We start from the raw sequence: 27,830 nt of genomic DNA, 5'->3' as shown, positions 1-27,830 counted from the left end.
CATTGTGTGCTCAGGCTCTGGATTTTCTCAAAATAAAAGTCCAACGCACAGTCAAAATAAAAGTCACTACAAGTGCGGCTTACGTCACTTCAGAGTTCCTATACTGGTGGTGCGAATTCAACCAGGAAATGGCCCTAGGGGAACATTTAGTTCTCAGGGAGCCACGCTGGTGGCTAGTTCCTAGTACAACGTTTCTAGAACTACCCGGTGCGAAAGGGGCACTCGATGCCCACTGCTAGATCCATATAAGAATATCATATTAATAAACGCTAAATGAATTGTTATGCTAAATGTTCAAAATAAAGATTAAGATAAAATAATATTTAAAAAAAAAAAAAAAAAAAAATATCAAAACAAAGGTTTGCCTGACACTTATCAGCCAAATATATTGCAAATATATCACCCAATCATTTTTAATAAACAAAAATGCAAGGGTCAGGGTCCAGGGAATGTTTCTGCAGAGTAATTTGTGTGCAGATTACATCGGCCATTTGTTTTGTTGACAGAGAGAAATTTCCTGCTCTGCTGAAATGGCCTTGACCACCCTGGCCAGCACACCATCACTGACATCCTAGATTCCCTCAGGATAAACGAGATCAGGCGTCAACCATGCTTCAGTGGTGCAGCTGAGCCCCAGTACGTGTGTGTGTGTGTGTGTGTGTGTGTGTGTGTGTGTGTGTGTGTGTGTGTGTGTGTGTGTGTGTGTGTGTGTGTGTGTGTGTGTGTGTGCGTGTGTGTGTGTGTGGCTGTGTTGTCTCTAATACATTAGGAAAGCCAGACAAGAGATGTGGTCAAGATGTGCCTCATCAGGGGAGATTTTAATAATGTTAGCTAGAGAGAAGATATTACCATAATGTGCAAAACAACACAAGGTATTGATCTAATAAAATGAAAGCTGAAGATCATAAAAGGCTCAGTACAGGAACAGGAAGATTCAAAAGCCAAGGGGTGGAGCCCCATCCCTGTAAACACTCCTTGTCCTGCGGAAAACATCTCTGTGCTCCTCCCAGCATGGGTTTGGCCTTTATGTGTGGGGGAAACTCGCTGCTAACATACACCAATAGTGACATGAGGAAAGGGAGAAAAACAATGTGAGAAAAAACAGAGAGAGATGAAGAGGAGTAGGAGGAAAAAAGGGAGAGGAAACTCCTGTAGGTAGAATAGGCATGTGGAGGAGGTCAGGCCATTCTCAAAACACTCTAATTAAAACTTCACACACACACGCACGCACGCACACACCTAAATGAGGACATAGCATAGACATACTGTTTCTCTGTAATTATAGACAATGCATAATCTTACTCCAACAAAACATGTATTCAAATGTATATAACTGAACACTTTCTTTTGTTTTTGTTAATAATTTTTTTCCCCAGGATATCTCCAAAATGACATTTTAATGCGCATTTTATGTGGAATAATTTGTCCCCAAAATATGGTCAAGTACAAACACACAGGTTGGGTTAACCCACTAATTTATATAGAATGTCAAACGCAAAAAAAAAGAACAAAAAAAGTCCCCCATAGGTTAAAAATGACTGGTATTATTATTTTTGTGCGGACATCTGGTCCCGACAACGTAGTAATCCCTATTTTCAATGAAATTACAATGAATGATTGAGGATTTCAAGCTTCAAAAAGGTCATAAAATCACCATAGAAATATAAACACATACAGAAAAAAAAAAAGTAATGGGTTTAGATAGACTAAAAAAAGATGGACGTGTGTGTGTCCCACTCTTATAGCCGTCATTGTCCCGATATGGCGCTGACATCTTGGGACTTGAGTCTGCGCGTAGTGTTCTCGGGACCAGACCTGCGCATTAGTGAGCAGGAAGTAAAGCCGCGAAATCAACGCCCCGCCCTTACTCTCGCAGGATGTACTCTCCCTGCACTTTTTTTAAGTGAACAATGTCTGCTCCGTACCTCCGCTCTGCTCCTATGTTTATGTCTGTTGATTACAGTACGACAAGGCTTGTTAAAATAAAGTAAATACAACAATCTCCCGAAAAAAAAGTCCGTTGGTGCTTCAGTGACTACTTTGCTCAGAGAGCCTGTCAATCACTCTGCCAATCATGACGTTACACCACCGTTTTTATAGCATCACGTAACTAACTAAAAACAAACTTATTTTAAAAAACAGACACTTGTAATTACATCAGCATGATAAAAACGACAGCAAATGACAGAAACCACCTTTGGAAAAAAAGATATTTTAGGTGTAATTTAATTGTTTAGTTGGTCTCAACATATAACAATTATATGTTGAATAACAAGGGGAGGCGGGGTTTATGACCTATACTAGCACCAGCCACCGGGGGGCGATCGAGACGTTTTAGCTTCACTTTTCAGGGCTTGTGCAGCACGCTTGGTTTAGACATGAGACTGAGAGTGAGTAAATAATAAGGACAGAATTGTTATGTTTAAGGGGGAGGTTTTTTTGTGACTCACTGATTCCAATTGAACTTGTTAATGTGGCAAACTTACATACAGTAAACCTAACAGCCTGCAGAACAGATTCTCAAGCACAGAAGGACATTAGTAGTACCGTAGAACATACAGTACATGTTCATACCATTCATACATTGTCACTAACCCATGCTTTAACACACAAAAGACACGCATACCTCAAAACGAGCACTGACAGGTAACAATACTACATGTTTTGGGGACAAAGTAGCAGAGATTCAAGGAATGAGTGTATTACATGTTCATTCTTGTGAGACCTGGTGAAATGTTACGTTCAGACAAAAGGAAGTAATGCAGGAAGTCCATCCTGACTCACTGACAAAGTTTTCACAAATCATTTTGCCCAACAGTGCAAGTTCAATCATTTATGTAGGTATCAACAAAATCAGAGACAGCTGATTTCATATTATTGCACTGATGCTCAATGAATCCAGCTCTTTGTACTATTCAGTCAATCTTTAAATCACTGATTAGATATCAATCATCCACAATGGCAGAACAATGTGGGTGCTTGTCTTCAGAGAACCTCAGTCAGTATGTGATCACAAATAACATCCACCATCTTATTCAACCCTCAAGGGTGGGAATTTCTGGGAAACACTCAATTGTCACTACCCCATTGTCACAAAAGTCAATAATTGTCTGACAGAAATGTAAAAATACAAAAAATAAAGTCAGAAATAAAAATAAATGCTTTTTATTACATTTAAAATTGACGTTTTATAAGTTGGTTAAAAAAAAAGATATTGATTTAATGAAATACAGTATGGTTTAGTTGGACTCTGACCTTTTGGAGCCGACTAGGACTTGATTGGTTAAAAGACTCATATTTAACTCGGACTCGCCAAAGGTGGACTGGACTCTTACCCAACGCTACAAGACACTATACAGTACAGATTACAGAGCACCTTGGTCTCCACTTTTGCTCCTCAAATTAGCAGCATTTCCATTTATCACTACTGCAGAGGGCTATATTTATCCCCATGTGATGACAGGAAGGAAACATCTGGGATGTCTGTTACTAGCCATTAATACAAGCAATAAGAAAAACCTGAACTCAGCAAATCTAAACAAACATGAAAATACAAACACATATGCAGACTGAGAAGGATGCCCACTCTACAAAATATGTGATATTTGTGAAAGAAAGGGGTGTTAAGCCATCAAGAGCACACCATGAGCATTGGCCGACTTAGTTTTTTTAGTGTGTTCCGCACACCGTTGTCTCTAGTCGGAAGCCGTCTGGGGTTTTTTTGGGGGCCGATTCAGCATGTGAGTGTTCCTTACTGGGCGAATATTTTAAAATGAACATGAGCGGAGTGGAATAAAGAAAAGGGATCAGCTGGGTTGATATTCAAAACGCTAAACAAACGCTACTTTACAGTTGTGTATCTGCAGCGTCGGTTTCCCCTTTGAATGACGTCACAAATATAGACCAATACATCTGCAGAAATAGACAGTTGTCAGCTGTAGTCATCTTGGTGTAACTACAGCTGAGAGTGTGTTCAAGTGCAGCTTTCCCCCCCCCCGACGCAGGCAACACCAGGTGTCAATACCCTCTTTCATCAGGGCTAGTTCTTTGGAGTCGGTTTGGTGTGACTCTACCCTTAAAGTTCCACAACTAATTTAATTCATCCCTAATATGCCAGCAGACGGCTGATCGTGATTTGAATGGGTCCCACCACCAACACATCATTAGACTCTGATAGCACTCGACCTCAGAGCCAGACGAGACGGCCCCCTCATCAGCTGAGCACCAGCAAGTCTTCATTAGCTCCACAGTGAATCATCGCATTTCTCCTGCAGTTGTCGAGCGCCCAGCAAACCCCTTTGTGTGAACATCCAAAAAGCCAAAGGGAGCCATCTGGGTTCCCACTATGATCATTTGTCCCCTGACAGCATCACTTTCCCCGCAAAAGGCAGCTCCGGGAATATCCCAACCAGACCCAATTTACTCCAACCAGCATGTGCTATGTAATTGCCCAGCACTCAACACTTTCAATTACGTTTACAGTAATGCATCTGAAATTAATGACATACACCAGCTCAGCCTCTTCATCTGAATACAAGTGGATTTCTGATGCAGAGTAATGACAGTAAAAAAAAGAAAAAAAGACACCAACTAGCATAAACGGCAACTACATTAGTCTATGAGGACAGAGCGAGAAGGCAACAGGAGAATCACTGAGTACATGATACTTCCTTTGTCCACTACAGCGATAAATGAATGCTTTACTAGAGTGTGCTAAGACAGACGGGAGGTGGAGGCGGTAAAACACAGTAGTGAATATGATAGGAACTGAGAATGAAAAAGCCTTTAAAGAGCGAGCCAGAGAGAGAGCCAGAGAAACTGAGAATTGACCTGACCTGGGCTCTACCTGTCCTGAATGAAACACCTCACCTTTACAAAAACCACAGAGACAGAGGAAGGAACAGGATACTCTAAATAACATAACACTATTCCTATCACCAGCAAACCAAATCTTAAATAATAATAATAATAGTATTAATAAATAAATAAAAATATAAAAAAAATACAACAACAATAATATAAATAATTTATTATTATTAATAAATTAAACAAAAAAATATAATACATTAGTTGAAACAACAACAAATACATTAAAATCAAAAATGTATATTTTTTGACACATTTTTTACTTCATTTTACTTGAGATGCCATAACATGATTGATGACATGACACAAAATCATGACGATGCAATGGCCAACTCTGCGGTGATTTATCTGCATAGAAATCAAGCAGGAAAATGAGCAAAATTCACACGGCTAGATAAGAAAACCTCGAGAGAGTTTGGTGAATCAAAGCAGAAATCAGGGCTCTGACATCATGAGCTGCTGGACTTTGCCTCATTTGCTGGTCTCTTTTTTTCCTCATGTCCTTCTCTCCTCTTTAAAGCTACCTATTTTTATCACACTCCATTCCAAGGACTCATTACTGAGACACAGATCGGCCCATCTGGGTGCTGGAGGGCTATAGATATGGATGCTTGCTCTGAGTAAACAAAACCCAAGAAAATGGGGAATGAATTGTCAGACGCCAGAGAAGCCATTGATCCTGCAGTGCATAGCGGGTCTGAATCAACTTTCCTTGCCAGTCTGTCTGTGTTCAATGCTACGTGCCACACAGAATCAATACAACAGAATTAATTGCAGACTGCACCACTGCGGGCAAGAGCAATGTACAGGGGAGAAATCTGAATCCTAGAATATAAATGTAATTATATAATAAGATCCAATTCTACTCAATTAAAAGGCTCATTGTACCGCACCAACAATTTGAATAATTCTGAAGTAGCCTCACTAAGAATAGTGCTTTACAATCCCCAGCGAGACAACCAAAAGCAAGAAAAAACTCCTGAAGATAACAATACTTTTATTCAACAGTTCTTATACAAAAGATTTGCAAAAGACTGAAAATAGTATCATGGTTTCCACAAAGCAGCACAACTGTGATTACTCAGCACTGATTATAATAATAAATATTTTTTGAGCACCAAATCCGAATATTAGAATGATTTCTGAAGGATCATGTGACACTGAAGACTGGAGCAACAGCTGCTAAAATTCAGCTTTGCCATCTCAGGAATAACTACAACTTAAAATATAATAAAATAAAAAAAGTTATTTTATGTTGTAATAATATTTCACAATATTACCGTTTACTGTATTTTTTATCAAATAAATGCAGCCTTGGTGAACATAAGAGACTTCTTTGCTTTCAAAAACATTTGTAAAAACCTTACTGATCCCAAACCTTTGAACTATAGTGTATAATTCAAAAACATAAAATAATCTCACCAACCCTAAACTTTTAAACAGTGCATTTGTGATTTTATAAAATTATTTATAAATGTCCATCTTCTAGTGCTCTTGGAGTATTACGTCTTAATGGAAGTCCTTATTAAACTATTATATGCTTGTGTACTTCGCTCTAACCAATATTGTAAACTGCAACCTTTTAAATCCAATCAACCGTCTTATTGGACATTGTTCTTCAATTACCACCTCCCCCTGAAGGAGCATAAATAATCACAATGTTGATACTGTGCACAATATTGTTATGATGTACCATGCCAAGGTATTGTCCTTCACTATCAGATGCAATCCAAAGCCAGTGAGATTAGTAGTTTTGCAGAATGCCCTAGAGGAGCACCTCACTCCAAATCCAATTTAGAGCAACAGGACATAAACATCAGGGACAAGCCATTGGGGCAGGAGTTCCAGTACAGAGAGAGGACACAGTGACAGTGACAGGTGTAGATGAATAAGAACATTAGAACACAGCAGCAGAGATTCAGGTGCAGGCGCTTTTAACCATCTGATGGATGGACAGGAAAGTTTTCTAAGAACTTTTCAGTAAACCTCATAAAAAAATTGTAACAAATAAAAACATCTGGTGATGAGTCAACATCTCCTCTATTCACGGGTTTCACGTGACGTCACACAGCAGTGTAGCCGCCATTTGTAGGACCGAATCCAAACATGCCGTCTATCTGCTGTAAGCTGCGATAACAGCAAATCTCAAAGAAATGAGAAATTAACGTTTTATAATATCCCCCAAAACCCTGAGCGTAGTCAGAGATGGATTGCTGCTATAAAGAGGGATCACTGCACACCTACTAGAACAGTCCCATCTTCCTGTACTGTTATCTGGTGTTACACTGAGGCTTTGTGAATGCTTCACCTGGAAATTTAATAAAAGTAAAATTACTTTTAATTTTACATTATTATTGCATATTACAGGTTAGCTAGTTAAATTAAAACATGTAGTTTACAGTTAGAACATGTATAACGTCATTCTAGACAGCTATCTATTTTTACATTACTAAACTGTATTACTAAAATTACTAAATTTATATGTATGGCTGAATGATGTTGTTACCTGCTTCAGTATGCTAAACTACTGCTCACTGTTTCTGCCTTAAATGAATACATTGTTTAGATTAATAGATTATAACTGCGTGATTTTTAAACATTTCTGAAATGCATTCTTGGACCCTCTAAATTGTAATGTAGACCCATGCATTTTCTGTAAAGCGGCTTTGAAACGATATTGTGAAAAGCGCTTTACAAATAAATGAGAATTGAAAATAAAGGTGTCCAAACCTCACTAATAATACAGGAGATGTGTTTTACCGACATTATTAGCAATTCAGTTCAGCAATGCAGCGATTACTCGAGTAACGTTAACAATTTACCCGTCCTGTTATCAAGAACATTTTCTTCATCTCCAGATGATAGATTTTGGGATCATTAACCCATCCCGAAGTAAAGTAGAGGTAGGCTTCAGTGCTTTTAAATGCCTTGAGAGCTTCGCCGGTGTATGGAGAGGGATTGTGGACGAGGTAGATATAAACAAGGTGCGATTTGCCGGGGGGGATGCGTGGGATTTCCCCCTTTCTGGTCAATGTTACCCTGCCTCTGTTTAATTATTTTTATCCCCGGTGGGGATAAATATATCCTCCCCTCAAAGTGATCATAGTGCTACTACACTAGTGGTGAGACGGATCACAATTAACTTATCACGGATCCGTGGTTTGATTAGTCAATTTTATTTTTAAATACTCACGGCGGTGATCCACTTGTCCGTGCTACACTTCTGTCGCGCTGCACTCCACTATAATGTAAAGACGCGTAGACGCGAATTGCTAACACAGATAATGTCTTTTCTATCATTTCACTGTAGCTCAGCATCGCGATGTAAAGTTAATGTTATTGCATGATCACAGTTTATATGTGTGGGGAAAGATAAGCTATTAGAGTAAAAATATTGCGTTAGGCTACTTCATGAGTTAATAAAAAATATTTTACAATTCCTGCACATGCAGTGATGAAGTTCATGTTCTCATGATTTATTTTTTATGAATAAAAATGTTTCAAAACATCCCCCCCCCCCTCTCTGTTTTTTTCACAGATGCACCCATATAAATATCCGCAAACGTCAAATCTGGCAAGTTTTTAAGACTTTAATGGAGTCAGCAGTTCGTTTGGCAGTAAATAAGGATCTATACCTAAAGTATCTATTTTATTTAAGTACCGTTGCTTTTCGTCTGCAGTGAGGTGTGCTATTTTAGTGTGCGACATCTTTCCAATCACCAGGGAGATACTACTCAATTTAACTCAAAGGTCCTAAAGATGGCGGCCACAACAAAAAAGTCACGTGACTGAAACCCATGAATAGCACATACCACTACACAAAGGACATATTTGAACTGTAGAGATCACTGACATGATGAGAATGAATGAATGAATGAATGAATGAATGAATGAATGAATATGAGAGAAAGAGAGAGAGAGAGAGAGAGAAAGAGAGAGAGAGAGAGAGAGAGAGAGAGAGAGAGAGAGAGAGAGAGAGAGAGAGAGAGAGAGAATGAGTATATAGAGTATAATAATTATAATGAGAATATATTGAAATTATTTTAAACTTTAATATGGCTGTTTTTTTAATCAAATAAATGCAGCCTTGGGGAGCATTATACACTTTCAAAAACATAAAAAAAACCTTACCGACCGCATATTATCAATGGACAAGAATTTCAGAGACCTAAGGCTGGGCTCTTTTAAGCCACCCAGAGCATCCTCACACTCTGTTGTTTATGAGTTATTTTAGACAACAACAACGGTCCAAGTCTCGACACTCAACATTCTAATTGAATCAATCTAAAAAAAAATCTAAACAAACTACTAAGGCCATGACACACTGTGCCATCGGTGACCATCTGTTGGGCTAGTTTTTGCAGTTTGTTCCACATGTAGACTCTAGTCGGTTTCACGTCGGCGGGAGTTCGCCCAATTCGGCATGTTGAATTGGCATTGGGGCTGACGTTGAGAAATCGAGAATAAAAGCGAAAGTGATGAAAGCATGCAAAGTCAAGACGCCACAGACTGAAGGATGTTCTAGTTAAGTCATTTTACCTGAGCATTCTAATATACAAATCTTTTCATAACAATATGAGTCGCCTGGAATGAAGCAAGTTATTAGCGTGAATGATATTAAAAATTGCAAGCGCTGCTTTGTTTTATGGTCTGTGTATCTGCAGTCCTAGTTTTGGTTTTCCCTTTTTGAATGACAAATACAGACAATTGATTAATACCTGCTGAAATAAACAGTTATTTACACATGCAGGTGCAGAATGCACATGCTAGTTTGCAGTTACCTGTAGTCCTTTTGGTGTGTTAAAGCGCACATTTTCGACCCAGATGCAGTCGACGCGAGGCGACAATAGTCGGCTTTTATCGCCGCAAGTTCTCTGACGTCGGCTTGGTGTGTCGGCCAAAGACTAACTCAAATTTTTTGATAATCGAGTGACCGTGTTTTCACATTATAATGTTTGGCACAAGGTCTGAAATACTCTAATTAAACGGGTAAATCCTGAGTCTGACCAAATGTAGGCTCTATAGATTATCACTTTAAATAGAAGTCAGCTTTACTAAATGTTATTTCAACCTTTTTTTCACAAAACTCCCTCCAGAAAAACAGCACAACCACACACACTCATTCCCTAGAAGAAATACCAATGAAATGTCAGTTTTTATAAACTAGAAAAAAAACTTTTTTTTAGAAAAAAAAACTGAAAAAAACTTGAAGATCACAGTCAGAAAAACACTCAAAGTTTCATGAAATATAATTTTTTGTTGCTCAGTTTCTCTTTTGCTTCTAAAACCAAAGACAACTAACCGTGTGCGCGTCATAGTAGTTATTTAGCTCTATAATTAGCCTGCTAAGAAGTGAATCAGAATTATTCAAACTAAAATCATTCCAGTGAGAGAGAAAAATTAAGACTTATTTTGATCACATGCCCAATACTCATTCTTCAGGAATTTCAGGAGAAATGTAAAGAGTGTGTTCATTCTCAACTTTTCCTAATCTCTCTGTTCTCTGAGCTCACATGAGTGAGTGAGAGGGGAGATATGCATCACATGAAGTACATGTGACCCTGCCGTGCCTGTTTTAAGCCTGTTTATTATTTATCATACAATACCTCTCATGACTACAAAAACATGACATAGCAGAGTTATGGTATCATGACCACTTCTGCAATTATATTTCAAAGGGAAAAGAAATTGAGTCATTTTAAAATGCTCAGTCATTTTCAATATCTAATCCAATCAAATCAAATCTAATGCCTCTGCGCTCATGCGTACTGACATAACAGACCGTTTTTATTTGCACTGGGAAACAACAGGAGAAGATGAGATAGATGGGTAAAAAACATCAGAATCAAAATTAAACCGTTGCAAAGTTCAGGAGCACTGCCACAGTGAAGGAGTCTATGTAATGCTATGGGGTCATAATAAATCTGTGCCCTTTTAAAGTTCTAGTCGTGTTTGAATGGAATTGTACTTTCAGTTCCACAATAAGATTTGACTTAATCGGGTTTCAGCAACAAAAATTCCAACAATATTACAAAACTGTGGGCATGGCAACGACAAGAACTAAAACCTCTTCCTTAATCACAAACATTCCAAAAAAAGCCTGTCACTGAAAGACATGTGAGGAAAAGACAGTTTCTTAGAGGACCTAACACAGATTACGGTGAACGGTCTTCAGTGCCAGTATGGTTGAAAATCATGTGACATGCCCGCTGAAAAGAAATCAGTTAGCCTGACTTATAAGCACCATTCACCATAGACACATAAAATTCAAGACAAAACTAAAATCACGTCAAATAAATCATCAATACAAATGAATAAATCAACATACAAAAGAAAACAGGAGTAGTATCAAAATAATATTCAAGCATATTCCAAATATTTTCTAATTTGTAAAGAGGATGACTTGCACTCCTGAAATGGGATCTCTTTTAGCACCCCAACTAGTTCAATAGACCATGACTACAACTTTAGGTCAACTTTAGGCTCATCTTGGTAGGTTGTTTTGGTGGTTCTTTGGTTGTATTGAATCTATTTGATGGGGATCTGGAGACAGACTGTCCTTTAAAAAAGTTTCTGAATTGTGCATAAAGCTTATTTAAATTTTAAGTTGGCTATAATCCTCTACATAATATTTTAGATAATAGTGCAAATAACGATAAATCATCAGTATTTTTCCTAATTATGACGATTAACTCAGGGAGCATCAATTACAGTTTAATGCTTGAGCAAATTATCTTTAAGGCTTTTAAATTACAATCCTCTTGCTTCAGGGGACAATTTTCATTTAAAATTTCATTAGCCAATGTAATTCCAGCTTAAGCATACACGTGTGGTGTAATTGGAGTAAGGGAGAAAAAAAAACTTATGAACAGAAGCCCAAAGTCTTTCAATGTTCGTATGTTAACCACATTTTAACATGGAATACATAGAGAAATGAAATCGAAATATGTTTGAAAGTGTGCATTTAAGTGCATGCATTCTTCTGTCTTCTTTTATTGACAGCAACAAAACATGGTGTTTTTTTACCATGATTGTACAAAAAGGCCACATACTAAGTTCCCACACAGAATACACCTAGCGACCTAGGCTATATATATTCATCAGCATTATTATTAATTTGACTGCACTGACACTACTGGATGAGAACTGAACTGAGCATGACCATGGCATCACTGTTTTCTCCTTCCATAATTTATTAATTTTACACATCTATCGAACAGAACTGAATCAACGTAGAACTGACGTCAGCTGAAAACAACATCATTTTCTTTTTAGAGCTGCATGCTTTACAGCAGAATTGGATTCTGTTTGCATCACTGACCATTATTTGTCTGTTTATTACAGTAAAGCTGCTTTGAAACAATCTGTATTATAAAGCGGTATATATAAAGGTGACTTGACATGACTTATATGATACCTCTGTGGGAAAGCAGGGCTGGCTAAGATCCTGCAGTGAAGTGATACTTCATCCATCACTGAATTCTGGTTACACAAACAAGTGAGTTCATTCACGTTATTGAGGAGGGCATCTGAAGCCCAGCTTGCTACCTCTGAGAGCTGGAGGCCGGAGCCAAATGGCAGAGGTAATTCTCTCTGACCTTCTCAGAGACTAACAAACCTCTTAGCAATTCCACCAACATGAACAAGATACTGAAATGGAGAGAGAAAGAGGTGATGGAGATTAACAGATCAGATATCAGAGGTATATCAAATAACAAATATTATTAAGCTGAAAAAGCAGCCCTCTAAAAAAAAAACTCCTGCAGTGATTAGAGCAAGTCCATCATTAGAAAGACTATGCTAGAAAAGCAATGAGTGACACGCTAGCAGAAGTGCAGCATCAGCGTTTAGGAGAGAACGAAACATCACATCAGACACTCTGTAAATAAATCTCTCACACAAATACAAAGACAATCATTTAATGTGCTGGTTCATCCTGCGCCTGCTGACAGTCGGTGGAGAGGAAGGATAGGGAATTTCATAGTGATCATGGCTATGTGTAATCAATAAAATTCCAGGCTAATATATACACTGAGGGCGTTTATAATCTCTCAACACCTCCTCTCTCTGTCTGCATAGCAAAGTCTGAATCACTTTCTGTTATACAACTTCCCCCTTTTGAGAATGTTGGGATTTATTTTCAGAACTTATATTTACCAAAAACAATACAATTAGGAAAGTTGTAGTATTTTCTAAAGATTAACTTTAAATGGGCCTTTCAATAGTTTTTAACATTAGCAACATTTTCTATGTACTTGACCGATACCGCAATGGTGTTAGGCTAGACGTTGCACTATACCATCTATCAACGTGGATCAGCATGATCATCTCTGACTGAGTTTTCTGTAAATTACACTGAGTGAATTTTAGAGAGCAGTCAACACAATAATTAATTCCCTTACATGCCCATCAAAAAAAGAAGAAACTTTGGGCATCACTACTCAGGATTTTTACACTCAGTTTACAATAATTTTTTGTCTCTCTCTGTCTTTGTTTTCTGGCTTCAGATACTTTCCACTTCTTCGACTTTACAAGTAATGATTCTTTCATGGTCTCTGCTGGAAAAGCATGATAATAAAGTGTGATCCATTGTCTAATTTTCACTTTGCATCTCGAAACTACTACACTACTATATAAGATCTAAAGAGCTGGTAGCCAATAAGAGTGAGGATTCTTTTCAACGTTTAGAGACTTTAACAGTCCAGTCTGAATAAAAGCCTTACAAAATTACACAATCATTTTTTATGTATTTAACAGTCAAAGTAATCTCTGTAAAAAGGACCAAACAACCTAAAACAGCAATCACAGAAGGATTCCCATAGGAATAGACTGATGCGATCTGAAATGCTGAAAACAGACAACAAAAATGACAAACAATCCTCCTCTGCCTTGCTGCTATTTTGACACTGATGTATACAGTTACTTCCCAAGGGATTAAATCACAAGCTCTCAGTTCAGCTTTGTTTAGTAACTGAGAGCTTGTGATTTTTGTCTTCCAAAGCCTCGCCAATAATAAAAGGGCTTGGGGAAGTTAATATATGGGCAGCTGTGATCATCATAAGGTTCCAATCCAAACCCTCATTCATGACAGAGGAGAAAGACCGGATCCTATAGCCATTGTGCCCTTGAGCTAGACACTTGAGTCTGTGTTGTTCCAGATGGACTGCGCCATATAGATGATGCACTCCAAATCACCTTGGATTGGAAAGTGACTGCTAACGCACTGTAATGTAATGTTAATAATACACTGCCCACTCTGACTTGACATCACTTCAAGTCACGTGTGTGCATTGCAGGAGCAGTACAGAGATTGCCTATCTTTTTTTGTGTGTGTGAGAGAGAAGTGATAAGAGGTGCCAGACTGATCTGGTACGAGATGTGCATACAAGTATTAAGTCACAAGACTCACACTGACTAGGCTTAAGTCATAATGTGATGTGTATGACCCCCCCCCATGAATCTCCTGCATTGTTAAATATTCATTCTATTGCCAGCTTCTCTGCTTCTGCAGAGGAGAGTGAGTGCGGCTGTGGACTCACCTTGGAGAGATTAGCTCCAGGGCTCATTCTGTTCCTCCACTTGCATGATGCTCCACTGCGGCTTAAACCGCTAATCCCAATAGGCAAAACACACCAAATGCGCACCACACACACATTTTGCTGCACTGCTTCCTTTCAATCAATATACACTGCTTTCAGCCATGGACAACGGTCTTAAGCCACAGACACCACCACACCCCACATGCGTCTGAACATACAGTGGAGTTAATGTCAGGAACAAAACAAAACAGCATTCAGTGATAACGGAGAACACCAAGGCTTGTCATATGCAAACTATCCTGCAGTCAAACAAAGCACACTGGCTCTTTTCATCAAGAGATGGGACAGAGGACAATTTGGGCCAGAGAGAATAGTACCTATTGAACAAAACCCTCCTTAGACAAACACAAAAGCACTGCCTGATGTTATGTTATACTCAAGTCTATAGGGAATTTGTGAGTGCAGAAAACTGGGCTGATTGTCCATTACAAAGTTGTGTATATCGCCTGATCCTTGTATATTTTTTATAAATAATTTAGGGATCCACCATATATTGGTCTCATGCAGGTTATTACTAGTATCGTTTGATACATGATGTACACTACCGTTTAACAGTTTGGGGTCAGAAAGAAGTCTCTTGTGCTCATCATGGCTGCATTTATTGGATAAAAATAAAGTAAAAACGGTATTATGAAATATTATTACAAATTAAAATAACTGCTTTCCATTAGTTACTTTCCATCATTGGGGCCCATCAACTGTTTGGTTACCTATATTCTTCAAAATATATTCTTTTGTGTTCAGCAGAAGAAAGAAATTCATACAGGTTTGGAACAACTTGAAGTGAGTAAAATGACAGAATTTTCATTTTTGGGTGAACTATTCCATTAATATGTCTGGTGAAATGAAGGCTACTGATCATTTATTATTTACATTAATGACTTCTGTCTGCTCATTAACAGGGTTTAATCAATCCCAGAGATTTTCCACCCTCGGATGATGAATCTTCTTAGAAGAACAGTAAAACATCTTCAAATTATTGAGTCTATTTTCCTTTTAATACCACACACTCTCAAGTAGCACTTACAGACAAATGAATATATATGCAGTCAGTCAATGAGCACTTTCACCTTATTACATAATTCAATTAAAAAAGAAGGAGGCTGATTCATGAATAATGTATAAGAAAAACACTCCATCAGATGTGACAAATGGACACTTCATATGCTGTACCACACTCTAGAGTTCCTAAACATCAACTTGACTCACACTTTGGCCTCCCAGAACCCACTTCACAATAGATGACCTTCATCATGTTTGAGTACAATGGCTTCAAAAGAGACCTTTGAAGTCTGAAGGGAGAAAGGAGCCCTCTGAGCTCATGCAAACAAGGGAACCTTTACACCTAGCATTAATGTCCATCTAAGGTGATCCAGATGAGACAGATAGCTGTTTACACCTGGTATTTACGCGTCACATATATGATGTAGTCGCAAGTAGGGCTGTAAACGATTAATCGCATCCAAAATAAAAGTTTGTGTTTACATAATACATGTGTGTGTATTGTGTATAATTATTTTGTATATACAAATACACACACATGCATGTATATAAGAAAAATTTGTTATTTATATATAAAATAGTTATATTTATATATAATATAAAATATATATGCAGTATATAAATGCAAATATTTCTCAAATATATACATGCATGTGTGTGTATTTATATATACAAAATAATTATACACAATAAACACACAAATATTATGTAAACACAAACTTTTATTTTGGATGCGATTAATCTTTTACAGACTATCACTAAATGTGGTCTGAGAAATTGGATAGACCCTGTTTTCACTTGTAGCCTATTTAGCGCCATCCCCTTTTTCTGAGGTCCACACTAGCTATCCACCTATTTTTATGAGCATTTTGGGATATCGCATAAAAAGTATAATTACCTCCCAGAACTGTCTTACACAACTGTGTTCCTAAAGAGCAAGCATCTGTCTCCGAAAGCAAGATAACTATTGAGTTTTGTCTGCGCACTTTGAGGAACAAGTAATATATTATATATTAAATTATTATATACACTGGCTTCTCCGACTGCAGCAATTTCCATTTCTCTTAGTGATATTCAGCGCCAGTTTAACAGAAAATTCCGATTTTGTTCTCTTCGGCTCACTGGATAGAAACAGTGTTTTATGCAATATTCCAATTTTGCGCACAAGTTAAATTCGAAAATTTGGATGGAAACATAGCTACTGACTATTAATATAGCATCCGTTGTGGGATCCTCACTCGCTGATAACATAACTTACTTTGTTAGCGGTTCTCTTCCTTTAGTCTCACTTCATGTAAAGAGGAGAGAGAGAGGTAGGTAGAGGGGTAGGTAGAGAGAGAGAGAGAGAGAGAGAGAGAGAGAGAGAGAGAGAGAGAGAGAGAGAGAGAGAGAGAGAGAGAGAGAGAGAGAGAGAGAGAGAGAGAGAGAGAGAGAGAGAGAGAGAAATGAACACTTGGGATGTGTTATTTTTAGGCCGCTGAACACGATCACACACATGCAGGCAGGAAGAAAGCAGATGGTTATGTGGACTTGTGTGTGAGTTTTGGTGCATTCCTTTGTCACGACACAAAGGAATAGACGGGTGCTTGTCCACATGTGTGTACGTGCATAAGGAAGCGTTTGTAGTTTGTAATGTACAGTACAGTAATCTGTACTTGAATCACTTTCATATCTGTACTTTTTTTCATCTTCATGCATTCATGAAAACAGATTTACTGTATCATCCTGATAAATGTTTCCAAAGCACAGAAAAGATTACCATGCAGAACAAAAACAAAATGGTCAAGATGAGGGAACTTGTTAAAAAGCTTTCAGCACTCACTCACAGCAATACACGAACAGATCTGTCTCACTCTCTTTGTAGGTAAGATTATGTCATTGGGTTTAGCAAGCTCAGATCTCCCAGTCCTCTGGCTCTTGTTTATATAAAAAGGTTCAGACAGGAACACCACTGCTGAGATTGGATAATTAGGTTAAGATAAAAGGCGGCAAAACTGATTTTTGCAGTGCCATTTAGGGTTGTAGCGGTATACTGGTATATCACAGTATATACATGTACTATTATCATATCGTGCACTTTTGCCTATCAGCAGCATTGGGGGGGGGGGAAATAAACGGACGGAGAACCTCACCCGTGCATATGCAATTTCTTTCCCCTTGACTGCTTAGACTCTTGCTCCACTCACAACCGTACAGCAGAAGAAAAAAAGTCAAGAGACAGGGGCTATTACCTCTAATCTCTATCCCACTCCAAAAAAAGATGACACCAATGTCATTAAACAATAACTGTGACTATATTAACATGCAATACCGTAGACAAAAAAGACTAGACTAAAATGTAGCAAAAAAAAACCTTTACAAACAACTATTTTCGTTGGGGAGGGCAAAAGAGCAGACAAAATATTACAGACTGCTGTACAAGACTACTACCAGCTGTTAATGCTTGTGGTTGCCAGATGTCATGAGATTAAATACTCCAATCAGAACTTGTGTCTTAAAATTATACATTTTCTGCCAGGTTTTGCAATTAATCTTTGCAATCTGGCAACCATGCGCACACTCTCTCTACACTGAGGAAGCGCTGCCGATGACGTGAAAACACAAACATGTGTTACGACAGTGTGTTAATTTATATGATAAACAGCCTATAATAAATCAGGAAAGTACATTTGACACAGGACTAAGACTAAGAATACGTTTTTAAAAAGCTGACAAAATTAATTAATTCTACACAGAATACAGAAAAATGTAAAGACAAACCTAAATTTCTGATAAAAAAAAGAAGACTATTATTCTTAAAGGTTAATAAATGATGGTTTAACATGGTTTGTTATAAATAAATAAAAAAGCATTTATTCAACCTAAAAACCTGTTTTAATTCATTTAACAGTCATTGTAGCTGATGATAATAATGATGACCTATTTAATAATGTACACTACACCATGAAACCGTGATATTTCCTAAGACGTTATACTGTGAAATTCTCAGAATACAACCGTTACAACCCTAGTGGCATCACAGCCTTTTACAAGTCCCAACAGCAATAAAACTAGGCTATTCATTTATTTGCTCATTCATACTATACTGAGATTGGCTTGTATGTCATTGATGGTTCTCAAAAGACTTAGTCAAAAGTATTCAGTGAAATATTGGTTAAATTAATCTATTTAAAAATGAAAAATAAACTCAAGCTCTGTTGAAATGGCATCTGTAGAATTTTGTTACAAAAATCCACAGTAATGTAATTATGTACAATGGAAGCCTATGGGGGCATGTTTAAAACGCCAAAAATAAATGTTACAATTAATGTTTTATTGCTTATTTGCATTAAGTTGAGTGCTGCTCAACTTTCTTTGCCAACGGTCTCTTTTGCTTGTGTCATCGAAAAACGCAACTCTTTTTAAAAATGAATAATATCCTTTCACTTTGCAGCTGCAAATTGCTTCCAGTATGAGCAGGCCTGTGGACTGTAAGAAACTCTACAGTTCAAGTTATTTTTCAAATGAATAATTCATACAAGTGCGTTAACAAAAATACAAGCTTTACATTTCTGCTTTTAAATATGCACCAAAAGCTTTTATGGGGAAAGCCTGTACATGATTAATCATTTTTATTCAATCTGAGGTACGAGTTATTATATTCTGTGGTAATCAACATCACGCAACGGATGCTGCAGACTGTGCAGAGGTTAACTTGTATTGAATCTGCAATATTGCTTTCATGAAAACCCACTGCAATTTCATCAGTCTCTCAACTGAAAAATGAATCTCGCTAAAATCCTTGTACTGAAATAAAGACTACAAAAATAGGTTGTGTCAGATGAAATCTGTAGATTAAATATAGAGGGAAAAGCTGGCAGCTGTATTAAACTTACTAAAGTGAGCTATGAACTGTTAATTTACTAGTGAGATATTATGTCATAAACCTGTAAGGGAAGACAGTGCCGGTCACGGAAAGACAAAACCTGGCATCAAAACGGTGCAAACCACATCCTGTGTAAATGCTGAGGGCATATTAATACACTGCTCTGTTCTTGGATGGTGCGAATGGTGCCACATAATTACACCTGAGGAAATGCATAAAGACAAGCTCACACACCACAGAAACGCGAAGCTTTCTGTCAGCGGGCTGTTTGCTAGACCCCGAAGATCTAAGCCTAATCAATTTGTTTCCGCATTGCCTGGAGCGCTGAGTCACCGAGGGTCTCTACCAGCCTCTGTGAAAAATGTAACCTCAAGAAGAACAATCCAATGTCAGTCCAAAATAGAAAAAGACTGGGAAGCTCATAAATGCTCCGAGGGAGAGTATTAAACAAGAGCATCCAGTTCTCCAGAAAAGAAAAAAACAGATGAGCAGGAAGAGTAAGACCAGTTTGTCTGACCTGCCGTGAGCATGGAAGTCCAGGTGGAGGAACTGGTCCTGGTGAGACAGAGCTCTCTTAGCTCTCTGATGCTTGCTGTGCAAGACGTCTGTGTCGTAGGTCAGGCCTTCGTAATGCCGAATGAACTTGCTCAGGGATTTCTCATATTGACCTGTGGAATAAAAGGAGGGAGGGAAAGAAAAAAAAATAGAAAATTAGGTACAGATTGTGATCAGACTAACTGTAATTGAGGCGCAGAAGGTTAACAGGCAAACTGTGGTGACAGAGTGGGAATAAACCTCTGTGACGGTTGGAATTACACTTTGAGCTGCAACATGATGACTCATTATCCGTAAATTACAAGGCTTAGGCCCGTTTCACACGTTCTGTGTCTGCAGCATGTAAGCAAATTAGTATTACAGCAGCAACAGGCAGCAGGTCATTGAACTTTCAAACATCAGAGTTTCTGCTGCGTAATACATCTGCGGCTCTATCAAGGCTGTTTAAAGCAGATGGCTACAGGGCACGTGCCCAAACACATCAGGGAGGGGGCACCATGTAGGGCCAAATAGTTTTCAGTTTACTACACTGAATTTATCCTTTAAATAACACCTGCAAATTATACATTTGTCTCTGGGAACTGGCCAAACCAAACAAAGTGATAAACTACAAACCAGTCAGTCATATCTGGCCATGAATGTGGTCATTGTCCAGTGGTAAGTGGTAATGAATTTATTTCTGCCTTTGGAGCTTCCTGTATGATTATAATAACTGTAGTAATTCTCAGCTCTTTTTGTAAATTTTCTTTGTAAAAAAAAAAAAAAAAAAAAAAAAAAAGTACACAAAACTAAACTTATTCGTGTGAAAAAAGTTACGATAAATCATATTTTAAATTATTTTAAAATAAAAGTATGAATGTATAAATAATACAAAAGAACATTTAAAATGTAAATATACAATTTTAATTTCATAAAACGCACAGCAAAATAGGCTAAACATATGTAGTATAAATACTGCAGCGTATAAAATATGGGCACTAAAATGTGTGGCTTAAGTTGGCCTTGGCTTATACTGTCATACAATAAATTTATAAGAGGAACAGAAAACAGAAAGAGAAAAAATAACTGTAAATGTCATAATGTACACTGAACACTATTTTCCTCTTCTATTGTAGGAAAGTACTGTACAGTATTCATGTTTTTTCCTCCCATCCTTCCTTACACTCAAAAAGTGACTTCCTGGCACAGTAGCATTTATGCTAAGAATAGCCTGACCTTAGCAGGGAGCGTTGACTCTGTCACGACACTATAGTATCCGCTGCAACAACAGTTGTACAAGTAAATTACCCACAGCAGTGCACACTTTTCATCTCATGAAAAGTATTTCTAGTCCCTTTCCTTCACAGCCCTGAAATCTTGACATGATGATATCTTGACACAATGTGACTAATAAAGAATATAATATGACTAATAAGATCTCTGGTTGATGTGTTTACAGAGGAAGAACTTTGACACTGGCTTTCCATCAGTAAACACAGCCCACAGAGAACCAACCTTTCCTGTTTTGAATCAAACTTTACCTCCCCTGTGCAGACAGGTCATGTCTTGAGTCTGCCTGAACCGATTTATGCAATTGGCCTAGTAAAGTAAATTGACTTGTGTGAGCTGTGCTTCATACATTGGTATATTGACAATGTGAAAACTTTAACTTTTTCAGATCTTTCAATGGACAAAATAAGCGTGAGCAATTTACATATGAACACGCCCCTTAGACGACAGAAAAACATACGGAGAGCAGCAGCTTTCGTTTTGTTAAGTAGTGCAGTGGAATGGAAAAACACGTTTTGCATTGAACATTATTCAATGTTATGCTTTTGTGTTTCACATGAACACAACTCTCCCTTGAACAATAAACTACAACAAAATACATGAACATCACAGAAAAACAAAACATAAATATTATTTGCAACACTACCAAAACTTCACATTGGTAAAATGCTGAGACATTTTGGAAGCTAAAGCAATAATTTCTGCATGGCAAACTGCCATCAACCAAAGTGTCGATCTGAGTGAAATATCATCAGTGTCTTTCCAATGGAACACAACAGATCAAAATATAGCTTTCTTCAGCAAAAAGCTTCTTTTCAGCTTCTAATGAATGAGGTTTGACAGAAGTTCAGAAACACCTGACCTGATGATTTGCAGCTTTGTCTGATGCACCTTTAATCATAAAACACGATCTCAGGTTATGAGATAAAACAGTAATATAAGAAATAAAATTAAAAAATGGACAGAAACAAACTGCACAATTGGCAGAGAGTGAGTGGGTGGGAGACTGAAAAAGTGTGCATGTATATGCTGGGAGTATCAGTGCAGATGGTTTGTCCACCTGTACAGCGGTGATAAAATCCTCCTCTCATCTTGCTGTGGAAAGAGAGAGAGAGAGAGCGAGAAAGAGAGAGAGCAGAAATCAGGAGCAGCACTGCCTCAGAGGAGCAGAACGCTCAACACTCATTCCAATTCCACACACATTAGTGCTCCACCTCGCCAACTCTCCTCTATCTATCACACTCTCAAGGCAAACTCTTTTTCTTTAGCTCTCTACATTCAATGCATCATGCAGGTTTAAATAAAAGAACATTAAACTGCTTGGTAAGATGACTTCATGTCAGTGGTTACCTTCTTCACGGTTTTGTTGGTAGTTGGCATGGTTATCAGACCTGAGAGCTAAATATGGTTAAGGTTACACAGTTCGCTGTGAAGATATTAGATATTTTATTTCTATTACCAGTCACTTGGGACTTAGGATTGAACTTTGAGAGTAAGTTCTATAGATAGACGGAGATGCTATATGAACCATAGCTTCCTTTTGAATGATTAGTTACGTTCACCCTTGAAAATCGCTATATCACACTCACAGTAGCCTACACTTTGCAGATTAGGCTACATTCCCGTAAATGTACAACATCTGCTTTCGCAAATGCAACAGCTTTCAGTTTTGTTTCCATACTACAGCCATTTAAACATCAGCAGCCAGCACCCAAAATAGTGCTGTTAAAACTCAACGTTATTTACTGGAGCTGACCTTTAAAGTTTGCTATTGCCGGCCCTACGCTGTGCAACAGCCTTCCAACTTACATTAGATCGGCACAGTCTTTAACTGTTTTTAAATCTTCTCTTAAAACCTACTTTTTTTCTTCAGCTTTTTATTCATTGTGAACTTCTGTCATGAATGTGTGGTTTGCCCTGGTCTCTTTACCTTATGTTTTAATCAGCAAGTTGGTCAGCCATGTTTGCTGTTTTTAAATGTGCTATAAAAACAAACTTGAAACTTAAACTGCTACATCATTGAGCTTCTGTCATATTTGACCACATTTTTTACCACAAGCCAACCACTTTTTCTGAGTGGCATGTCACAGACTTACAACTAAACAGCTTGGAGCTCCTTCAGAGCTTTGCGACTGGCTCAAGCTCTTTGACAGCAAACATTTTATGTCAAAGCTAAGGGTGGGTGATATGACCAAAATCTTATATTATGATACGAGTCATTTTATTTTTTGATAACGAAATATATCACAATATAGTTATTTTTGCTTTAAGGTTAAGACATACATTTTTTTAACTACTAGCTTTAGTATAAAAAAACACTCAAGCTTACTAAAGACAAGTAAACACTGATTAAAAAAGAACAAACAAATTTCAAGCATAGGAAGACCAACTACAATAGAACAAAGACAAAAATGAAAAACTTCAAGCTAAGAAATTAAACCGCACGCAAAGGCTGCATTTTTTTACGCGCAGCTTGTCAGTGAAGCACGGCTCTGTGCTCAGTAGCAAATGCTGTTCCATCTGAAAGCCAAATGGCACCCTTGCGCATGAAACTCCAAATACGCCCGCAGAAGTATGATAAAGCACTTCGTTCCAGGAAATCCCATTGGGCATCTTACTATCGCTGTAGCTGAATAAACAGCTTTGATTGATGAAACATGACTAATAAACACACGGCTACGTCAATATATGGTTTAATCGGAGTTCTTCAAGCCTTCTCGGGTATTTTCTTGAAAGTATATTTATACTTCAATGGTAATCGACGTAGCCTTTAGTAAAGAATGTATTCCCTCAGTCGGATGAGATGTTAAACCGAGGTGCTGATTGGCTTCATCACTCTGTCTCCTCCCCACCAAAGCCCAAGCTGGTGTGTGGTGGGCGTTCTGGTGCAGTATGGCTGCCGTCACATCATCCAGGTGGATGCTGCACATTGGTGGTGGTTGAGGAGATTCCCCCTTCCATATGTAAAGCACTTTGAGTACCCAGAAAAGCGCTAGCCTATATAAATGTAACGAATTATTAGAATATGATCATGTTATTCTAATGTTGATCTAGCTTACTGCTAGTGCTAAGGTCTCATATAGCAAACAAACTAACACATAAAATATATCTGTCTCTTATTAGAAATCACGATCTGCTTCATAATCATACCACAGTAATGTTAAAAACATGAATGTTTTCACTCATCCATAAACATTATTAGATCCCTCAGCATGACAGCAAGTCCCATCATTCAGCTTAACACTGCGTCATCGATCTACGCCTTTGTTATTGTAAGAGGTTAGCGACCCCCAGCGGCGAAAAAACATAACAAAAAACATATTGTATCTTTAAATGTTGTCTTTTGTTGGACAAGAGGTTCATAAAAGCCTCTCTTTTAAGAAAAGATGTTTGACGTGTGTTGCTTTTTCAAATGCACATTAGAAGCGACTCAAACTCGCAGTGATTCGAGATAGAGCAGCATTTACTACTGATCACAGAGCTGTGCTTCACTGACAAGCTGCGCATAAAAAATTATACAAAATATTTTTTTTTAACCCAGCCTTTGCCATTTTATAATCGATCTAGGCCAAATCGGTTTCTTTTGCGTCTTGTGCGTCACCATATGCACGCAGATTTCCCCCCTATAATGCTCGTCACGCCACTTTTGCGCTTTCTCTTCAGATCGTTTCCCTGTAAACATAGCATAAGAAAGATAGTGAGAGATTTTCTCTCTTTTGTTCTTTGATTAACATTAATGACCGACGGCAGCAGATTCATCATGCTGCTATCACTTTAGGATCATAGACAGCAAATTTAGAAAGTCTCTCTGACAGCACACGTCGCGCATATAGCAAAATTAGTTCTCTTTCACTGCCTAATGTGCTTCAACAGTTTAAAATTACTTGTTTTTAAACCGCAATGGTTAAAAACGCATGCATATAAACTTTTGTGGCGGCACAGCACAGCAAAATCACGAGAGCGTAACCGCGATAGAGAAGACTCCAAAATCTCTACCGGTTGACAAATTTCTACCGGTTAATCGTTTCTCCCGGTATATCGCCCAGCCCTAGTCAAAGCATGGAAAGACATGAAGCATAGCATTAGTTTGCAGACAGATGAAGTCCATGAATCCTCAAAGAGACCCTTGAAGTTATTTTAAGCTGCAGTCAGCCTATAATGACTTGTCTATGAAGGCTCTCACAAATTTTAGAAGTTAATAAGAAAAAGAAGAACACTGTCAAATTATGTGTCTTGAGAGGCAAGGACATTTATATCTATGGACTAATAGACAACTACTCATTTTCAACATTGTTTCTATAGCAACTTGGCACTTTGCTTTAAAAAAAAAAAACGAGTAATTTGCTCGCTCATCCTTAGCCCTGTAACCTAAAACTAGAGTCAGCCAGTGAACCTTTGCGGAGAAGCATAAAGGTGTAATGATAGGGAAATTATGTTTCATCAGAAGTAAAAGGTCCAATTTTGCTCTATTAGCTAAGGCAGAGAGGTGAGTCAGTCCACTTAAGATTAGCATTTTCTGCCCCGATATTCAGCTGTGGACCTGAATAAAGCAAAAGTTCAAAAGTTTTTACACTAGGTAAAATTAGTTAAATGGGCTGCGTATTAGTAATTTCTTGGGTATGAATGTTGCATTGTCTTCATGGATAAACAACAACAAACATATAGCATTAGCACGAAATATAATCTCAGACTCAGAGTAAAATTAGTATTATTATTGGCTGGTTGTTCATATGACAGGCTCTAGAGGAGGGAGACCAGAGAAGTGGGTAAAGCATGTAAACAAAGTATCTAGGTTGTAGGGCTGCACGATTAACCTTTATCGCATCGATGTTGAGGTTTTAACTCCCGCAATAACCTAACTTCAGGAGTCTGAGGTTTTTTCCCCCGCCTCTGACATTTGAGTGACAAACCTATTAGCCAATCAAAATGGTCGAATCTCGCGTTCCTGGCTTGCTGGCCAATTAGAAATGGCAATGGAAACAAGGTTGTATGCAGTGCTCCGGCTTTCTGTCAGCAGCAAAGCAGCTAACACTAGTGTTGTCAAAAATACTGAAATATCTGAACGGTACCAATACTAATTTCCCGAAGTATCGATACTAGCCGAGCGGTCACTTTCACTTCTCTCCAAAGGCGCGTTGACAAACACCACACGTGACGCACTCGTCTCATTCGCTCTGGTTAAATAGCAAAATTGAAGTGAATGGAAAGATGGCGAGGGCGGCGCCCCCGCGACCGGCTTTGGTTGATTGATAAAGAACACCGCGAGCGGGCATGTCGGAGAATAGCGCGGACAAGCGTAAAAACACACCGCGAGCGGGCATGTCGGAGAATAGCGCGGACAAGCGTAAAAACACACCGCGAGCGGGCATGTCGGAGTCGGAGAATAGCGCGGATACGCGCTTCACACTGCGAACGGGTATAAATATCGCAGACACGCGCTTCACACTGCGAGCGGGCTGCGGGCACCCAAAAGATTGTTTGACAATCAATAATCCCTCACATCACTCATTTTTTAAAATTATTTTATAGGTGTAAACAGATTTAAGGAACAGGCTCCAGGGGTACCATTTAGCAAGCATAGGCTACGCTCAGCATCAGGGGTGTTTGTTGTTTGGACAGTAGGGGTGTAACGGTACGCAAAAATCACGGTTCGGTACGTACCTCGGTTTTAAAGTCACGGTTCGGTTCATTTTCGGTACAGTAAGGGATAGAAATGCAAAACATTAAACTGCTGGTTGTTTACTATAAACTTTTTTTTAACAATTTGTTTACACTTTTTTTAAACACACTATTTAATAAAATATAACATTAGGCTAATAAATAAAAAAGATATAAAATAAAAAAAGAATAAGAAATAAAATACTGCTGCAAAGTTCTCCACTAAATAAAATACTCTCAAACCAATATTGGCCATGACGCTAGCTAGCGAGAGGCTGGGCTAAAGCGAGTGTGCCGTGTATGTGGTGATCTTTATTTATGCGATATTTATGTCCGAGCCCGACCCGAGAGTTAAAATCCATTTTTTTTTCTCATACTAATGACACATGTACGTTTGTTTGTGTGGAAAGCCTGCTTTTAACAGAAAGGCATTCAGAAATGTCCACAGATGAGTACATCAGCGCGCACGGAGCTACAAGCGCTCTTAACACAGGCGCGCGTGCACGTGTTTCGTTGTCACAGCAACATAAACAAATTTCCGCACACAGGAAGACAGATGTAATGGTAATATTTTACATGTATTTGAATCACAAAAACGATTAATCAGATTTAATCAGTGCAATGCGGAGACTTCCGACACTTAATATGTTCGTGTGGAAACTCGGAATTGACGTATGTTCCGCACACAAAACTAGCCTAATTTACGTGAAAGATTGCATTCGGTGCACATGTGCACCGTACCGAAAGTGCTGTACCGAAACGGTCCGGTACGAATACATGTACCGTTACACCCCTATTGTACAGACCTTTCCCCACTGCTAAAAAAAATCCTAAAGGAAACACTGTAACTCTTCTCATTTTAACTTTTCTGAAACATTGACCAAGATGGCCTAGTATTTTTGTTGATATGAGTCTGTGTTGTATCGTTTTTTCACCGTAATTCTATTATTTTATTACTTATTTTATTTTATTATATTATTACTCTTATTTTAAAATGTGTGCAATATAACAGTTTC

General features: G+C 38.2%; 1 protein-coding gene across 2 annotated transcripts in view; it reads right to left on the bottom strand.

Annotated features, from left to right (window-relative positions):
- adam10a (ADAM metallopeptidase domain 10a) overlaps positions 1-27,830 on the bottom strand; it is a 64,554-nt gene that overhangs the window by 25,082 nt on the left and 11,642 nt on the right. For both annotated transcript variants that reach the window (XM_079587469.1, XM_079587470.1), the window contains exon 2: positions 19,850-20,000. In XM_079587469.1, the coding sequence (XP_079443595.1) occupies positions 19,850-20,000 (151 nt within the window). The remainder of the gene's footprint in view (positions 1-19,849; positions 20,001-27,830) is intronic.

Source organism: Phoxinus phoxinus (genome assembly GCF_949152265.1).
Source record: "Phoxinus phoxinus genome assembly, chromosome: 2".
Classification (NCBI taxonomy): Eukaryota; Metazoa; Chordata; class Actinopteri; order Cypriniformes; family Leuciscidae; genus Phoxinus; species Phoxinus phoxinus.
This window is presented reverse-complemented; position numbering and strand designations above follow the sequence as displayed.